The 20,081-nt window shown below is 35.4% G+C and overlaps 1 protein-coding gene across 6 annotated transcripts in view; it reads right to left on the minus strand.

Annotated features, from left to right (window-relative positions):
* Nucleotides 1-12,537: 12,537 nt before the first annotated feature.
* Nucleotides 12,538-20,081, minus strand: part of LOC138694538 (chromodomain-helicase-DNA-binding protein 7-like) — a 221,753-nt gene continuing 214,209 nt past the window's right edge. For 5 of the 6 annotated variants that reach the window (XM_069818377.1, XM_069818394.1, XM_069818410.1 and 2 more), the window contains 2 exons: nucleotides 16,261-16,431; nucleotides 12,538-16,144 (listed from right to left, as the gene is read on the minus strand). In XM_069818377.1, the coding sequence (XP_069674478.1) occupies nucleotides 13,862-16,144; nucleotides 16,261-16,431 (2,454 nt within the window). In that variant the 3' untranslated portion in view covers nucleotides 12,538-13,861. The remainder of the gene's footprint in view (nucleotides 16,145-16,260; nucleotides 16,432-20,081) is intronic. The other variant, XM_069818403.1, reaches the window with a different exon arrangement.

Here is a 20,081-nt window from a genome sequence, read left to right on the forward strand (position 1 = left end):
GCAAATGTTTTGAATTATTTTGAATCTGAATATAAAAAAAGTCATTTGACAAGTGATAAAATTTGTAAATGAAACCAAGCATTCTTTATAATGCTGTTGGTACTTGTATGTTCAAATGATATAAATACAATTTCGAAATAGTACTGAAAATATCTTACATTACCATGACTATGTTATACAATGGACTTGCAATAAAATGACCCAAGCATCCCTTCCCTCATATCAGTACTGAAAAAAATTGCGGATTTTAACAACTGTTCATAATATTAATGCACAGATTATAAAATTTACAACAATGCTCATGAACGTAACTGAATTATGAAATTCTATTATATATATATATATTTCGTATTAAAATGACTGGGAAGTAATTAGGGCCAAAATAAACCTATTTTCATTTTTCTTTTTACAAAATCCTGAAACCTTTGCTTAACAAGTATGTATTGCTTTCTGTTTCTTGAGTTCGGACATTTAAATACTTGAAAATGAAGTTTTAAAAGTGGTGCCCTGGATGCTGCCACACACATTACCATATTTTTGTTTTCTGTCTTTCCTTGTAATTTGTGATTGTTTAACTTCAGGTACTTTTTCTCAGAAACTATGTAACACAGAAGGCTGATTTTTTATGCATACATTGTATGGAAGAGTTAATAGGAGTTTCAGAATTTTTATCCAAATCTAAAATAAAAAAAAAAAAAACATGTAAATAATCCATTAAACCATATCACATAAATTACTGTTTTTAAAAATTGACATTAAATGAATAATTTACAAAATTTTTGACCTCCAATGACAAGTGAGGTTTAGAAAAACAGAATAAAAAATTTGAACAGGTTATGATTGGCAGTTTATTTTAGAAAAGTGTACCTACGTAAACTGATGTGTTCTACTATGATTGTACATATCAATTGGCTAAGAAGCGATATTTCGTATCTGTAAATTTGCAGCTGAATAAAACAACTATTTCAAAATTTAATTTTTTCAAAATAGACAAACTTTTTATATATGTTTCTGCTTTGCACGATCTCCTACTTGAGGCAAAATATTATTTAACTGTCCAACTTTGTGAACATACAATAATGTAGTTAATCTAAAGAATAGTGTAGTTATACTAAATACCCATTTTTGTATATACGAAGTTATCACTTCTTAGCCAGCGATTGGTTAGCAATCAAGAGCTGTGATTACACTAAATTTTTAACTTCAGACACATTTAATGAGAAAATGCTGGTGAATAAGTGGTAAAAATTTCATGACCCTAGCTTAAAATCTATTGGAGATAGTTAATTCTGAAATTTTTAAATGTTAAAATCATTAAAAAAGGATGCAGAACACTTCCCAGTGCCCTTAAGAAGTTTGTCCCATGCCACAACATCATGGTCTAAGGCAGTGGTCGTCAGCACTCACTGAAATGTGCAATGGGTACGCGGTGCCGTCCCCTGTGCACCGTCGTGCAACAGGGAGAGATAGAGAGCATACCCGCTAACAGCTATGAAAGCACTATAGTGCACTGCGTTTTCTGCGGGTAAAAGAGGCTAGCCCCAGCGTGCTCTCTGCTGACGACCCCTGGTCTAAGGTGTCATGCCTTGAACTAGCATTATGGAATGAGCACTGATTCGGGTCTTCATGGGGGAAGAAGTTTTGCCCACAGTAGGTATCAAAATCCCATCATGCGAGGCAGAAATAATGGAGGAATCATGCTAACCACATGTTACTCCTATGCTGGTTGAATGATCGTTCACCTCAACTGAGACATGTGGACATGAGACCAGCAGTTGGTTGGTAGGTCTTGGTCTTCTATGGACTGTTGCGCACAGGACTGTTATTATTATTAAAACATTTATATAATTTGTAATTGTAACAGGCATGATTTATCAATTTGGCAGCTTACGCTATATTAGGTACTGTGAATTTACAACGAATTAAGTATATTTATTTACGTTTGGAATAAGTGTATTTTGGAAAATCTTTGTCAGAATATTTGTTGTAATAAAAGTATGACTTGAAACATAAATGTAAGTACAGTTTTTTTTATTTTATTGTACCTGCCATTAAACTTTTAAAAAGATCCATATTTTTTTTTTTTGGAATTGTGCACTGTGAATCCTGATATAACAACAGAACATTATGCAACGAGCCTATACTGGTAGTTATTAAGACGCGAGTATGTTTGTTTATGAAACGAGCGCAAGCGAGTTTCATAATTTTCATACGAGCGTCTTAATTACCATTATAGGCAAGTATCATAAGACTTTTTATGCTCGACCATATTTCTAACTTCAAATTATTCATAAGTATTCTTGTTATGGTAATCTAAGTGAATAGCGGAACTGACCTTCTAAATTGTGAGATGTGAAGTATTGATTTTTTCCGAGGGATGAATGTCATTGACCTTGATATAATCTAGAGAATAACATGAACATTAATATTGATATAACCTGGAAATTGATTTAGAATTGAAAAAACGAGATGACAAATTGAATTTATTTGAATATTATTTACAATTAACGCTAATTATTATAGTAACAGAACATAACCTTCTGTGACAGTATTGGATTTCCAGCCTCCGTGACATTTCGCTAATTGTCTTTCAATTGCATATCCGAGAATAATCGATACTTGCGGTTTTATAATGGTACAATGGTGATTTCTCATTGGCTGAACAACTGAACTATAATGAATAGGTGTACTTTAATTAGGTGCATTAAAGGGCTACTACCAGGTGCATAATTACTACATTTCGGCATGGTCGAGCATAAAACATTTTTAATTATAAATAACATTTGTTATCGATTCACTTTATAGCACTTAATATTTAAATATAACAAAGATCTAAAAACTTCAGTTAAAAAAGTAATATGCCTTAATATTAAGTTATATTACCTTTTTAAACAAATTTTAACACAGTGAAGTTTTTTAAAGCTGTTAGACTTTAATTACATTTAAATAACATTTCTTTAAAAATATTCTGAATAAATGTTAAATTGCATTAATAATGCATGTTGTCTTATTTGGTTGCAGACTTAATAGTACTGGTGTGTACCCATGTATTTTTCAAACAAAAATGTGTTATATAACTAATTTGTACTTAGTAAAATGAACATAACATAAACTAAACTATGCCAGACTCCAGACTTCTTCAATGGTGATAAGATATAATATACCAAATGCACTCAATTGAATACTGCTTACTGGTATAGGGCCATACTCGAATACTGAAGCACTGGCGAAAACTCCAGGGATTTCCATGGCTACTTGCTCCATAAGATATTCGCCACAGAGATCCCAAGAAGTTGGTCTCTCGAAGAAGATGGTACAGTGTAGAATTATAGCAGGAGAGACGGGAGTACCCTGAGAAAACCCATACCAGCACCATCTTTATCCACCACAAATTCGATTTGGACTTCATAGGAAAGGGAGGCATGGAAAGCCAATGCTAAAATACTAGAATAAAATAAAAGATCTGATCTGGGGAAGGAAGAGGAAAATCTGATGTAGTAGTACTTCTCCCCACTTGATCATTATTGTGACTAAAGATTGTGCAACAAATGTAAATGATAAAATGTTTTCATATCTACTTTCATAACAATATTGTGCAATTTCTATGTTTGAATGTGTGTCATCCATCAACACGTTTAAACAATCTTCTGATAGCACTCTTAAACATATTTTAACATTATTAAATATATATGAAAATGTAACTATGGTCCAGGTGAAAAATGATAACTGTCATTCCTAATTTGAAAGATTTCTTTAGGTACTTATCTACCCTTGGGAGAAAAATTTTAAATTTTTATCCAATTTTTAAAAACAGTTTTTTTCCTGATTACTTGACACAACATTAAGGATTTTCACACAAAATAAATCCCTCAAATATTCTTTGGGGTAAAGCGAAAACAGAAATTTTAGTCCTTGGCCCAGTTTTTATGTTAGAAGAAAAACTTCTTTCACTGTCTTACTCTTAAAAGATCACAGAATAAGCTGTGAAAACAGTTTCCCCTATCTTTTCCCATTAAGGAAAAATGTCATTTTATTTTTTGAAAATTTCAAACATAAAAATAAAAATTTAAAATCTTTGAGTTTTAAATTAACTTTCTTAAGAAGTAGGACATAGTTCGTAGTTTGGCACTTAGCTATAATAATCAGCTTCATTTTGGTGCAAGAATGATGTAAATATCTCAATTCTAAGTGCACTCTGTGTTAACATTAGTATTGTAAAATGCTGTTAAACTGAACATGAGGAAAATCATCTACATCCTGAAGGTATGAAAAAGTGTAAAACCACACACACAGCTTCCTGACTGTATCAAAAATAATGCAGTCAAACTCTACCGACAAATCCGAATTGACACTTGCAAAACTGCACTTCCGGTCTAAAGAAAGGATGTTTCTGGTCAATAAAAATTCAATTAATTAATTAACAAACATTACAGAGACAAAACTGATATTTTTAAACTAGAAAATTCAAGCTTTCAGATGACACAAAAATAAAGGAATTAAATTTTAAAAGAAAAACTAAAAATTAAGGGTAGATGAGTACCTTAAGGTAATGTTTCTAATTTGAAAGATTTCTTAAGGTAATGTTACACTGGTCACATTCAGTATCCATACATACGATGTGGCCACAATTCTTATTGCAATAAACAAAAATCAATTAATAAATGCGAAAGTAATTATCGCTATAAGGTATTCAAAGTTTATTTTCCACGATGGAGGAATCTTATTTAAAAGCTCCTCCATAAAAAAAGATACGAGGCATGATCAAATGAAACCCATTTGTCTGATCTCATTGACGTTAGTTGGTTCATATTAGCACACAGCAAGTACAGGTATGCTTTGTTACAAGTGATCTCACTTTACGCACTTTCACTATAATAGGATTTTAAAAAGCTACTCTAAAAAATTGCAACTGGTAGAAATTTTGAAGTCAAGCTGTGTGAGGTTACATGAACCTTGTTCACGCGCCACTTTGACAAGGCGTAATCATTTATTGTGCTGCATTTCAGTCTCTCAGAAGGTGTAGGACTAGTAAGCTGCATTGTTAGTTTCCTGCAATGTAAACATTATGGGTAAAAAGGGGTGACAGTGAGTAAAATACTTCCAAGATTAAAAAACAGAGAAAAGCTACAACATTGGAGGAAAAATTAGAAGTTATAAGGTAAGAATGCAATGAGTGTACAGTCGACAGAGATACGGGAATTTCAGAATCAACTTTAAAAACAATAAAAAAAAGTTGTGCTACGAGAATGTCGACAACTAAAATTACACAGATGAGGGCACCAATTATGGAGAAATTGGAAAGGATGTTAGCCCTACAGACTGAACGTGAAAATAAACATACTGTTTCTTTATCCACCTTGATTATTCAGGCTAAAGTGAAAAATTTGTTTAATTTGAATGTTAGATACATATATTCTAATCCTAAAGTGCAGTTTTTTTGCTGCAAGTGCTGGGTGGTTTCAACATTTCACCAAAACAAATGACTGAATTTTTTAAACATACCGACAGTGTCATCAGAATTTTAGAAAATGATCTTAACTAGAGTTGGAGCGTGAAAGTTGCAAGAGAAATTCAGAATTCTTTGGCTTGTTACAAAGTACTTTAGAGATAGGAAGAATGCTGCCCCTCAGTTGAGTCCTGACGATTTCATAAAAAAAAAAGTTGAAAATCGTCAGGTTGTCATTTATCCCAGTGACTTCAAAAGAGCAAGAGAATGATAATCAAAACTCGCCAGACCCAGTCCACTCATCACCCAATTGAAGATTGTCAGATATTCAGGTTTTTGTCATTTTATTAATTACTGTAAATTCATCCAGCTAGTTATTCATTTGTTAAAGTCTGTTTTTTTTATAAATAAGTTTAAATAATAATTCATTCATTAAAATTTATTTGCTCACAGATGTGGAGTTTTAATTTTTTATCCTTCTGAAGCATCCCCTATTCCTATCTCACCCATTCTAAATTCAACTCACTTTACGCAATTATTTCATAGAACCAATTAATCATGTAAAGCGAAGACACTTGTATTCAGGTTCCCCACATTTCTATGAAATGAAATCTGGGCAGCTGATGAGTAATATGGCTTATGAAATAACAAAGATGATGTTTGTAACATGCCTCCCGGCTCACAGGTGGAGGGTAACAAACTCATGCGCACTTGCGCCATTTGTATGAGCACATTGTGCTGTCTTCAGGATTGAATTTTGATGCAGATGATGTCGGTCCTGATACTGAACATTAGGTATATGAGTCTCGCAAGGAAGTCTTTGAACTCATTGCTACACTCCCTCCATACGCCAAGTGATGGGACATCTTGTCACTGTGTTAGGGACCGAAAATCTGCTGTCTGGTGATGAATAGCAGATATATTTAGCCTGGAGGGCTCTCATTCATGAACGAGTTTTTTTGACATAAATACGTCTATGCGTAAGGGCCATTAAAAAAAACCGGCATTACAAAAGATTTAAGTGTAAGATCCATCCAAGCAGTCTGAACTGACGTTTACATTCTAACAAGCGAGATGGAAGGAGAGTTTGAAGAAAAGCAATTTGACTTCAGGAAGGAAAAGGATATGGAAGATACAATAGAACTGCTGCAAGCAATCCATGAAAGATACCTAGACAAAAAAAAAAAAAAAAAAGTGTAGTGTGTATTTGAGCATTTGTGGACCTGAAAAGGCTTTTGACAGAGGGGACTGGAATAAAGTTATGGGGTTCCTGAAGAAAATTGGCGTGAACAGGAAAGAGAGTAGTGTATTAAGTATCCTTTATATGAAACGAGTCAAAGTCAGAGTAGGGAAAGAAATGTCAGAGGGAAGTGAAGTAGGGAAAGGAGTACGACAAGAATGCCTTTTATCACCTACCCTGTTCAACATCTACTTGGAGGATTTAGTGAAGAACTGTTTCAGAACATGGGAGGGGGTGATAGTAGGAAGAAGAATAAAGTGCATAAAATTTGCAGATGATAAGGCATTGTTAGCAGAAGAGGAGATGATACTAAGGGATATGCTACTGGAGCTAAATGATAGCTGAGCAGTATGGGATGAAAATAAATGCAAACATCAAGGCCATGGTTATAGGAAGAAAAATAAAGAGGGCAAATGTGCGATTCGAAATGAGGCAGCAGAACAAATGAAGAGCTTTAAATACTTGGGGTGTACTGTATGTATCATGAGCTGCTGCTAGGAAGAGAAAAGGAGGGTAGCAATGGAAAAGGAAGCTTTTAATAGAAAAAGAAATCTTTAGGAAAATAACTAACAAAGAGACTAGTAAGTGCTTTGTGTGAAATGTGGCACTGTATGGGGCAGAAACATACGACACTACACTAAGAAGTGAAGAGAATCAACTAGAAACATTTGAAGTGTGGATATGGAGAAGAATGCAGAGTGTCAAATGCATAGACAAAATAAGAAATGATGCAGTGCTAGAAAGAGTGATTGAAGAAAGAATAATGCTGAAACTGATAAGAGAAAAAGAAATTGGCTGGGTCAGTGGCTAAGAAGAAACTGCCTAATGAAGGATGTACTGGAAGAAATAGTGAATGGGAGAAAAGTTTGGGACAGAATAAGAAAGATATCAAATTATAAACATTTAGATATGCGAATGATACGCACAGACAAAAAGGCAGAAAAAAAAAAAAGGTAAGATTGGATAATGCCGGGTTCAAAGTGAAGGACCTGTCCCTAGGCAGAGAACTATGAATGAATGAATTTGATAGTTAACATGAGAAACAATAATTGGACTCTTTTTTTTTGCACAAGTCTATATCGAAGGGTCACTATGTCTAAAAACATTATCTTAATAGAAGACGTATTTATGCCAAATTCTTCAGAACCAAGATTCCACTGTAATTTTTATATGTTGTAAATCTATGGTCCTCTTGTTTTACTTTCCTTCCAAATGAGGCCATGCTGAAAAACTCCAATGAAAACTGCAGTTTTACATCAGACGTCCTTCCAAAGGAGGCCATGCTGAAAAACTCCAATGAAAACCACAGTTTTACATCAGACGACTGAGAAGATGAAGTTCGTGGGAGTGTTTGTAATTGTTTCTAATTGTAGAATTACAAGCAAATACTCTGTATGGGAGACAAGAGAGGAGAGGGAAATCAGGAAAGTATTTTCCCTTATCTTATACAAAACTTTGCATCATTCACTCAAGCATCCTTGTCCATGAGAAATGTACGAAAGCTGTAGTTTTTTTAGGCTGTAGGCATACAGTCCTTAGTGCACCATGGGAGGCAAACTACACAGCATCACATAATGATGGAATGATGATAGGGGAAATGGGAGTACTCCATAAAAACATACCACCATTAACCATTTTTGTCCACCACAAATTTCACTTTGATCCACTAGCATTCAAACCCTGGTTACAGAATGGAAAGCTAGTAGCAGGCATTATCTTGTTGCATGAGAAGTGCATCTAGATCTTTCAAGGGATGTAATTTCTCAGCAGCAAATCTCCTGCAAATATCAAGAACCAATAAAAGATCGCTATGGCATTGTAATATCGGTGGCCATGTGAGAAAGTGAGTGTCACTCCACCTCGTGTGAGAAAGATAGCGATAACGGAGCAAGAGGGAGGAGATAATCATTTTCCAGCTTCGTTAACATTTATGTAGATGCTCCTATTTATAATAGTCAATCAACTGTGCTGTAATTTTTATGATAGATCAACGTCTAAGGAAAGCAAAGAAAAAAATTCGAAATCGAAATCTTTGTTGAAAAGAGAGAGAGAAAAAAATAGTAACTTTGAAGTGATCTGTTCAAAATAGACATTTACACCTTCAAAAGTTGGTAAGCGGCAAACTTTTTTATTTTTCACTTTAGCTGGGAGGTCAAAGAGAGAGAAATGTTAAGAAAGAATGGAAATTACTTTTAAAGGGTGACGCTATTAAAAATCTTTACTGGTTTCTGAGTTGTAGTGAGTTAAAGAAGCTTCTTCACTTGGCGAATGACTCATGACTGAACCTTTTGTCTGTTAAAAAAGAAAGAACGCTGGAAAATATAAAAAACGAAGGGAGAATCATAAGTGTATCGAATGTGTTTTTTTTTTCTTATACCTTCATGTCTTGAGTGATGAAGACATTCTAAACAATAGTGTTCTTGTTCCAGAATACATTAAGGTCGAACACTGCGCTATAACCCGTATCTTTATAATAATTGTATGGAGGAAACGGTTTGACCTAAAATTATTATTACTATTTTTTGGGGCATACTTAAAAATTCATTCTCTTTATACCTGGCAAGCTAATGAATTTCAGAATTAAGTAAATGCCTGACCACCTATTTCCCCGATACTCCTTTATTAGGAAATGTGCTTTGATTCGCAGGAGCCATGAAGCTGTTGAAGGTCATATGTAGGAGATTTGCCGGAGAAAATAAGAGCCCATTCAGCGAAAGCAATGGAAAATTTTACAGCAACAATAATTAGTATAAAACCTCAACAAATTCCATTGTTTGTATGAGCCATAGGAATTACAGCTTCATTAGCATTACTATTACTGGACTTACTGTAAAGTTACTTACATCACACTTACATACTGTATAACTAACTTTTTTAATACAATCTAAGTGTAAAATAGGCTTTTACTTCTTTATAGTGTGTATAGGTCTTTACTTAAAGTAGTGAAATAATAGTTACTATGATACAAGTATTGATTGCCTATGCTTCATTAATTTACCACATATCTATTCGGGAAAAATGTCGATTAGCATTTCTGTAAATGGGAGAGTACCAGTGCAGCCTACAACATATTATTACTCCCTAGCATTAGCAGACTGATACAACCCGCAACATATTTTGAAAAATTAAAATGAAGTCTGAATATCATTTTATATATTACATTCAAGATATTATGAATGGCTTCAGCAGCAAATGCCGCATTTATTTTCTTGCACTGGTTACTATATTCATCAGAAGTTCAAATTCTTTGTCTTATGATTATGTTCAGATGATTCCCATCAAGCAGTGATCTAAGATTATTTGAAATCATACAACCACTAACCCCTTAGAAGAAAAATAGATAAAACAATACATTTTGAAGTTATTCCGTAGTGGTAGTAGTAGTAGTAGTAGTAGTAGTAGTAGTAGTAATAATAATAATAATACGGTACCTGTTGTTATGAATTTTGTATGTTTGATTTAGAAGAAAATTGAGTCAAGCTTATAATATTTATGTGGTATCAAAGTTTACATCAGATAAGTCAAACATATAGTCACAGCACCTACAAAATCCACTATGTGCATTTAAACAGATTTTGCAGGAAAAAGAAGAAGAATAAGAGAAAACATCTCTTTTAATTCCCTTGATTTTCAAAGCTACTTTCAGTATAATTTCAATCATTACATGAAAAATGATGAAATTATACAGAAGGTAGCTTTGAAAATCAAGGGAATTAAAAGTGATGTTTTCTTCTTTCTCCTGAAAAATCTGTTTAAATGCACATAGTGTATTTTAGGAAGCACAGAGATGATATACAATGCACATAAGTTCATGAACTGGTGTTTAAAGAAAAGTGCTAATGAGTAAACAGAACTGTTCTGCTTGCATACTTATTTATAGAGGGGTCCTAGTGTTCTTACAGTTACTGGAAAATATATTATGTAATTGCCTTAATTACTTCGAATTTGTAACATTATTTATACATTCCTTGTGGAGAATTAATAGTGTTCCAATTAGATTTTGTGACTGAATAAAATTTGAAAATTGGAAAAGATTGTATTTTTTCTAGTAATCCATAAATGTTTATATATACAGTGAAACCTGTTCAAGACGAAAGTGACACAGTCCTCATTTTTTTTTTCCCGTTGTGGACAGGTTTCCGTATTATTCAGGTGTGACATTAAAATGGAATATTTTGTCATTCATATACGTGAAAAACAAAATGGCATACTGCAAACTGCAAAGAAGTACAAAATATTCCATTTAACACTCATCACATTAAATCAGCTTTGTGTCGGTTATTACGTTGGTGAATCTTCTTATTAAAATCTCATTTTCTGTATAAATATTATCGTAACTCACTCATTAGTCATTAAACATTACTAAAGTTTACTAATCTCATTCTATTTAATATCCAACACTATACTCTAATACTGTACTGCATATCACTGCACATTATTAATTAATTGGACTAGAAGCCATCCATTAGAAGCCTTGAATTCTGGTTTATCTAATTTCTTTCCCAGTTCAATAGTTTGCTTTTCAGAATAGATCCAGAAATTGGCTTGTTCTTTGAAAGGTCATGAAGAACCCACTCCCACAACAGTTCATTTATTTTCACATAAACAGTTGTTTTCTGGTTCCTTTTGTGTCACCAATATTGGCCGCAAGCCACTCACTCATTATGATCTTTATTTTTTTAAGTGTCACACCTGAGTTTTCCACAACTCTACTTCAATATTATTTTACACAGACTTTGTTTCTAATTTTCCTTTATCTCGATACCTTTTACTTCATCACTTAATGTTAACGCCACATTTTATGCAACTTTTTTTTTTTTTAAACCTGGAAATCTTGCGCTCTGTTTAGCTACGACAGTATCGGGTATGAAGCATTGAAAATCTTTGAAGGGACTCGTCTGCCTACTCAACAGGGTAATAAAATTTATGACCGACAGGCCAACACACCCTCGTACCCTCTAGAATTTTGCAAAGAAAACTTGTTTTTATCTTAGTGACCTACATATTTCGTATATTCCTTGAAATTACACGCTGTTTCAAAATATAGTTACAAAATATAGTGTGTCCAAAATATTGTTTCCGTTTTGAACAGTAGCAGACAGTTTCAGTTTCAGCGTTGGACAGTTTCCGTTTTACTCAGGAAAAATTACACATATTACATACAAATTTCGCCGGGACCAATAAATTGTTCCGAAATAGACAGGATTCCGGATTATTCAGGTTCCGATTTGAACAGGTTTCACTGTGTGTGTGTGTGTGTATATATATTATATATATAAAAACTGATTTCTAATGAAATATACCGTTACTTCATTACTTTTAACATGTTAAATATAACAAAACTGAATTAAGGGAACACATATAACACATTTTTATTTATGATTATACTCTGATGTAATGGTTATATTTATGTTTAACGTATTTATTGTATTTACTGTACTTACAATCAGGGTAATATAAAACATTCGAGGAATGGGCAATCAAATTTGCACAAGTTAGGCCTACGACTTTAACAAGATATATTTTTTCCCTTAAAGTTTTTCAATATTGCTACTTTACATGAAGGTAGTAAAATATCATGTACGCAACAATGTCTAAAGTGACTTTACTTCACTTTAGACACTAGAAGCATAATCAACTATTACAAAATTAAAATTAAAATGGGTTTCATTCAATCATATCTTATGTGTGTTCAGTAAGAATAAAATATTCAGTTATCGAAAAAAAAAAAAAAAATGCATCTGTAACAGCTTAGTCCTAGTAAAAGTTCAATGAAAATGATGAATTCATGAGATGAATAAAGAACTGGTACAAGACAGGGTTGAGTTCGATTTGTATGAAAACTCATATCAACTGACACACTGCTGTAAGAGTATTTATTATGATTTTATTATAACACTTACTCACCTGTGATGGTGAATATTTGACACCAAATACAACTGAAGCCTCGCCTCCCATCACTGTATTACAAAACATTGTTTATAGCCTTGAACCAAGTGGAAGTGAAACCAGGGGGAGGTGGAAGGAGAGGGATGATTTTGTTTACACCAACAAATACAACGTTCATTTGTAGAGTTCTGTCAAATAGCTGCCGCACAATATTATGATGAAAGTCACTCGGTGTGATGTATCAATACTAATTCTTGGTTCAGTCTGTCTCATAGACACTCCCGGACTGAGCAAAGCTCTCCATTAAATGCAATTCAGATTAACTTTAAAAATAAATAGTGCACAAGTTAAGAAATTACCACTCGGTTTCCTGTGGGGGGGAAAAAAGTATCTTATTTATAAATTACGCACTAACACTAAGTAACAGTATTATGTATTTCTTTCAACTACGATTACCATTATGGTTAAATAAAACATCAGCCATTCAAGTATTTCCCTTTACATCCTTTACACAGTAAACCGATCAAATTCTCATCTCACACAGCAAGTAAATATGTACACAGCGACAAATTTGATTCAGTGGTTGTCATTAACATGATATATATAAAACGATGGCTCTTTTTTTTTATTGGAAATCAAAACTGCTGTTAAATGATTACTTATGCAATGTAGCACATTTACATTTATACATAAAAAAGTCACATAGATATTTGGTTCGAGTCTTATGCCAGCACCAAATCACCGTTCACAAGTACCTTATTTATGTCTCTCTGAATACTGTAAAAGAAATCAATTCTTTCAAATGGAAACTCGTTTCTATTTAACATCCTGTCATTCACAGCAATTTTGATTTCTTTAAAAATTCCACATGATTGGAGATATAATACCATTGCAACATACTGTAGTTAGTCTGAAAAAATAATACAAACAGGAGCAGTAAAATAAAAGCAGGATATAAGAATATTTCTTAAAATGTTGCTCACAGGAAAACAGGAATAAAATACAATAAAACCTTGACGAGCAAGGGTCAGAAAATGAAAACACTGGGAGAAGGTCAGTAATGTACTGTAAGAGAGAAAATAAAAAAGAAAAAGACCTTACTAACTGCATCTTCAAACATCAAACGTTCAGAACGCGGTACGTACATTAAACCTGCAAGGTTGGAAAATGGCTATCACAGAATGCACAGTCAATTAATACAAATAAAAAAAAATCAACCAACCAAAAAAAAATAATATAAAAATGGCGCAAAATTACACATTAGAGAGATATAATGTTTACCGATGCTACGTTTCAACTTTCTCCTCACTGGGTGCAGCTTCACAGTTTGCATCCACTGATTCCTGCTTCTTGTTATCTTTGGTGTTTTCACTGTTTTCACGCTCCTCCTCTGCTTTCGCCGCTGCAGCCGCAGCTGCCGCTGCCCGTGCCGCGGCTGCAGCTGCTGCCCTTCCTGCACTACTCCGCAGAACCTTTCGTTCTACCACTGGCACCTCCTGCTCCTCTGACTTGCCTGCTGCCTGCTTCGAACGCTTGGTGTTCCTTGCCCTCCGTCCTGTACCCGATCTGGTTGCTCTCCCTCCACTACTGCTAGGCTCAGGAGGCTCAGGTTCGGGTTCAGGCCCAGTTTCAGGTTCTGGCTCAGGCACCTCTGGTGGCGCAGCTGGTGCAGGAGTTGATGGCCTTGGCTGAGATGTCGGCTGGGCTGGTGGTGGCGATGGTGGTGGGGGTGATGGTACCGGCAGTGATGGAACAGCTTGTGGTGGTGGTGGTGGTGGCGGCAGTGGCGGTGATGCTGCTGGTTGTGGGGAAGAAGTTTCGAGCTTTTCCTCCATTCCCTTCTCCTCTGTGGACTGTGACGTCACTGTCTTTTCTGCTATAACAGGTGGAGCAATATTTTCTGGAGGAGCTGCTGCCTCCTCAGATGGTGTCACAACCGAGACAGTTGCTCCAGCCTTAGACACAGTGGATGAAGTCAAAAGAGCTTCTATGTCCACAGCACCGTCACTCAGATCTGTAACCAATGCCATGGCACTACTCTTTTCTTCGACAACCTCTCTTTTCTCAGCTGTTTCCTTTCGTTCTGATTCTTTTGTCCTTTTGGCAGGTCGCTCTTCGCTTGGAGAAATGCTGACAGAGTTCTTCACAAGGCTTTCTGCTACATCTCTTGTACGTTTGCCAGATCTCTCTTCTGTGCTACGTGCTAAGAGTTCAGCAGAAGTTTTGCACAAGGTCTCCAATGCTTCTTTCATTTCAGATTCTTTCGTCTTTCTTGGGAACCACTCTTCACTGCGAGATGAAGCAGAAGTATCAGGCATGAAACTTCGAGCAAGATTTTCTGCTGTTATTTCTTTTCTTTCACCATCTCTCAGTTTCTTTGTTGGCCGTTCTTCAGTTCGGGATGTAAAATCTGCTGCTGAACTCCTGCCTAAATTATCAAGAGATTCCTTCCTATCTCTCTTTTCAGTTGCTTCTTTTCTCTCTGGTTCTCTTGCTCGTTTGTCATTGCGTAGAACTGCATCCAGTGTCGAGACTCTATTTAGACTATCTAGTAGTTGAGTTTCATGTGGTAGCAACAACTGCTGAAGCTGCTGTTGCTGTTGTCTGTCAAGTGCATCTCTAGTAGCTGCTCGTTGATGCCTGTGATTGGCTGCCGTTGTAGAAGATGAAGAAGTTGAAGTCGAGGTCATAGTGGCCGGCCTGGAACTGCTTCCTGACTTGTGTCCGGCTCTCGAAGACGAAGATTGAAGTGTCGCTGTGGATGCCCCACTAACCCCAAGGCTGCCATTCAACAGTCCACATTGTTGGGCAAGGCTATCGTAAGCTGACGACATGGAACCAGGTTGCATTGAAAAGGGATTCAAGCCACCAAGGCCAAGTGGTGTATACAACAGACCAGGATTAGGGAAAAAGAACGGCAAAGCTGATGAAGGAATATTTGATGAAGCTGATGATACTGGAGGTTTTGAACTACTGTGCCCACGTTCTGAATCCGTAGGTTTCCGAGTTTTAACTTTTCCTGTTCCAGATGTGCTAGGACCTGAATTAGCCAAGTCACTTCCATCCATTCCTGCCAACCCCGGCAATCCGAGACCCGCTAGATTGGCAAACAGAGAATTTGTGAGGCTCATGTTGCCTAAATTTCCAAGTCCACTCATACTTCCCAAAGCACTCATATTTGGCATTCCTCCAAATGGAAGTAGCAGAGGGTTGTTCTTTGGGTCAAAACCACCAAGCGACAATCCTGACAAGAGACTGCTGGGATTGAGACCAGCTGCTGCCGCCGAGAGTCCACCAAGCCCAGCTGATGCAAGTGACGGGAACGGTAGGGTTGATGCAATGGAAGTTGCTTGGCTCACTGATGACTGCTGTCCGGGCGGACTGGAGAGGAGTGGAGGACGACCAGGACCTTTCTTTCTCTCATTGGGTGGCAGTCGCTTCTGCAAGTCGTGCGGAAGATTACCCCTCTCCTTCACCAACTCAGCCCACTTGGGATCAACATCAAACATTGGATTCTCCAACAGCCACTGTGCCAGTTTCTTCAGCTGTGGAGCCTTACTTCCAGTTATCTGAAATGGAACAACGTTAGTTCTAAGTATAGTTTCCTGCAACTACATACCATTCTCCTAACTAAGCTTCCTTCATTTCGGCAAAGACTATGCTGTACGATAACTTTTTTATGTACCTTTTTCCCAGTTAATCTGTTAATAACAGAAACATTTTCCTCTCCTGTCAGTTTCTTCCAGTCTAAAAGAGATGGGTCCACCCTTGGGCGTCGACGCCTTGGGGCTAAGTAATCTGAAGTCAGTGGCTGCTCAGGCATCAGGGCTGTCTGCTCCGCCAACCACTTGTTCACCTAAATACAGTATGTGCAGGTTACCGTGCATTCGTACGAAGTTTCTCAAGGCATCCTTTCTACCAGGTTTTAATTACATGCATTGAATCAAGCAATCTTTATAAGATTTCAGATTTTCTCAGTGATTGGGTTGTAAAGAGGATTCTGGGTCTTCACACATGTAATGAGATTTGATTTCTCCAACACTCTGAACTGCTTACAGGTTTCATTCTCAGGATAATAACGCCCAAGATCTGGATGTTTATTCTTTATTCCTTATTGTTGGCAGCTGTTTTCGAAATTTTGTTTTAGTCACTGAAAATGCAGTATACACATTAAATCAACAGCTCTTCCTTGTGAAGCAATACTGGATTACGAATTCAATTACAGCTAATCAAAGGAAGGGCATACCGGAGAGAATTTGGAGTTCGTAATCCCGCCCCCCCCCAAAGAAACACAATACTGGGATGGTAAACAAATTGAAAACAACTGGATTTCTGGTGAGTGAAAAAGGCAAACACCGTAATCCATAATCATAAACATCTGCGCATCTCGTGACAGGGAATGAAAACTCCTGCTTAATTTGACGTTAAAAACTGTTCATTACGTGAATTTCCTGCCGAATAAATAAAGAATTTTCAACATTTGCTATAGAGGTTAGGAATCTTTCATACTTTACATTTGAGGTATAACAAATTGTGGCTAGCTTCATTCGTTTTGAAATAAAGAAAGAAAGAAATGTGTTAGTTCTATATAAATCACTCTGTATTTGACCAGCCAAAATGGACAAAGAAAAGTGCCAGAAACTACTGTATAAATAGATGTAACCAACTTGTCATAATAAGTACAACAGAAATCAGTAACGCCTAGTATAATAATGAAAAATCTTAGATACTTAAATCCAGTCTCCTCTGTATAATGGATGACATATCTATTTTGAGAACTATGATGACAACTGACATGCAATTGAGAACTTACCAACAAGTACAATACTGAAAGTTTAGGTGCGTGATAAACAAACTTACGTGTATAGCATACAATATCCTACACCATTAACTACATGAGGGCTACAAATGCTGTTTTACTTTAACAATTATATTTTTTTTTTCGATATTATATTAGATGTTCAATTGGCCTTTAGTTTACTTATACTACATTGGTACAATTATAACAAGAATCAAATTACTTTAGCTAACCAAACATATAGTAATTGAAACAACAAAGTCGAAAGCAAAGAAAAACACCAAGTGTACCATCTTGTAACTTCGTTTCCAGATCTTGAACAAGGTACAATTCTGAGGATGGGACCTATATGTAGCAAAATATTGGAGCAATAAAATTTCAGCACAAGGTTCAGAAACTCCTAAAACCTCCTTCACAAATCTCTAATTTATTAATCAAAGAAGAGATTCCAGTAACATTCTCCCTTCAAAAATTTTCAAACACCGCCTCCTCTGATATAAGGTAATTAATCAAAATTTATAATTATATATACACCACCACAACACAAAAATGTGGTGCCTACATTAAAACGATTATACTTTTTGCTACACTACACTCCTATATTGGAGATCAAGAGAGTTAATGGCTTTATTATCAAGAACACAGCATTAGTTAACAACAAAATAACTGTATACTCATACAGTATGCACACTGGGTAAAATATCCCGACAATTTATATTCACAATTTGGCATCAGTCTCTAATACTGTAAATGAGATGGAGTCTATGTATGTTCTTTGGGAAAACTTATAACCTTGGACTTCAGGGTAAATGCTGTTTTTTTTTTTTAAAGGATAAACTAAAACTAGTTACAGTAGAACTCTGTTATAACGACATCCAAGGGACCTTAAAAATTATGTTGTCGTAGTAACCAAGTTTCATATTATCAGTCTAGTGAGGTGGAAAATGAAAAATTACAAACTTAATTAGGCTTATTTTAGATTTATGTATTCACGTTTAAGCATACCATGAACGTAATAAAATACACGTACAATTATAAATGCAATATTCTGTATTAAAACAGTTTGTCCAATACTCACCAAACTTCTTTACTTCGGAGTCAAGTAATCAGTCATTTTACTCTGTTGTATCCTATTTTCCCAACATACACTTTCTAAATTACGTTCTATATTCATTATTTCAGTTACAATTTCACTGCTCCTTCCCCTAGCTTCGATCTATTCTGTTCAATTGCAGCAACAATTTTATCCTTGCTCTCCCAAATCGTTTGGACTGTGGAATTAACTAGCCAAACTCACGACACACATCAGCTTTTTTTAATCCCATTCTCAATTTGATGAATCACTAACTTTTTCTTCCAACGTTAAAACTTTTCTTTTAGTGGCCATACTGCGCTAAAATGCGTGCACTTAGTGAAAACTACCTGGCCGAAACTGATCTTACGCAAGTGCCGTTAATACGGCATGAATTCGGGCAGGTTAAAGGAAATCTGCCACCATTTCAGAAGTCTATGACAGAAGGGGACAATAAATAATTCGCCAGATTTCAACAAAATATTTCTTAAAATACTTTGGTTTTTAGACAATCTTATTCCTAACTGAGGTTGAAAATGACGTTATATGCGAGGTAGACGCATATACGTTTGTCGTATTAAGCAAGGTAGAAAAGCATATGTCTTATGGGGAATTAGTTGGGACCACAGAATATTTGACGTTATAGGCAAGGTGTCATACAAAACGAGGTCGCTGTAACCAAGTTCTACTGTAAATATCTTCATAACCCATTTACTGTAAAAGTATAAAATCTCAAACCTTCTGATCACTCTCGGTTTTTATAAAACTTCAGCACACAACAAGACATGACTCTTGAACTAACTTTATCACTTCAATTATGTACACTGTTACTTAATTGGAGACATCTGAATCAAATAATAGGAGGGATACAAACAGAATCTACAAAAGTAATAACACTTTACCTTTGCATCAATGGGTAAAGTGATGAAACACTGACAGGGAGAATATTACAAATATAAGCAAACACTTGCAAAAACTTTGCAAGACAGTTTTATTAGAGTTGATGCCCACATACAAAAATTTCAAAGTGAAGATCTAGAAAAATGTAATGTAAGTAGGTAAACACCTTTCCTTCCAGCCCTCTGCCTTTTTGACCATGAAGGGACAAAATTATTAATCACTTCTACAACTGGTTGGTTAATTTTATTATATTTAAACGGTTGATCACTTAATGCAACTGATTAAGCACTCCAAGCATGCACTAAAGAGCTTCAGAAGTTCTTGAAACAACAGTATGTACTAATATCAGACCAAAGGGTTAAGTTATTGCATCTCATAAGTCTCAACCAATCTGTAGCAGCTGACAGGAGTTACACTGTTGCACTGCATTAAATAAAATGTTCCTGCTTATTTGTGAGATAAAGGTGATGATAATGACATATAACAACTGACAACCTCAAATGCGTAACAAATATGAAAACAGGACTAAGGAGGGTACTTATAAGAAATTCAGGTTTATAATCTAGTGTAATAATATTTAGTGGAAATAGAGTAGAGTACTATTTTTTGTTGATTATTTAACGATGCTGTATCATCTATTAGGTCATTTAGCATTAATGAAATTGGTGATATGATATTTGGCGAGATGAGTCCAAGGACTCACTTGGCATTACCTGACATTCGCCTTACAGTTGAG

This window comes from Periplaneta americana, chromosome 1 (assembly GCF_040183065.1).
Source record: "Periplaneta americana isolate PAMFEO1 chromosome 1, P.americana_PAMFEO1_priV1, whole genome shotgun sequence".
In the NCBI taxonomy this organism is placed as follows: domain Eukaryota; kingdom Metazoa; phylum Arthropoda; class Insecta; order Blattodea; family Blattidae; genus Periplaneta; species Periplaneta americana.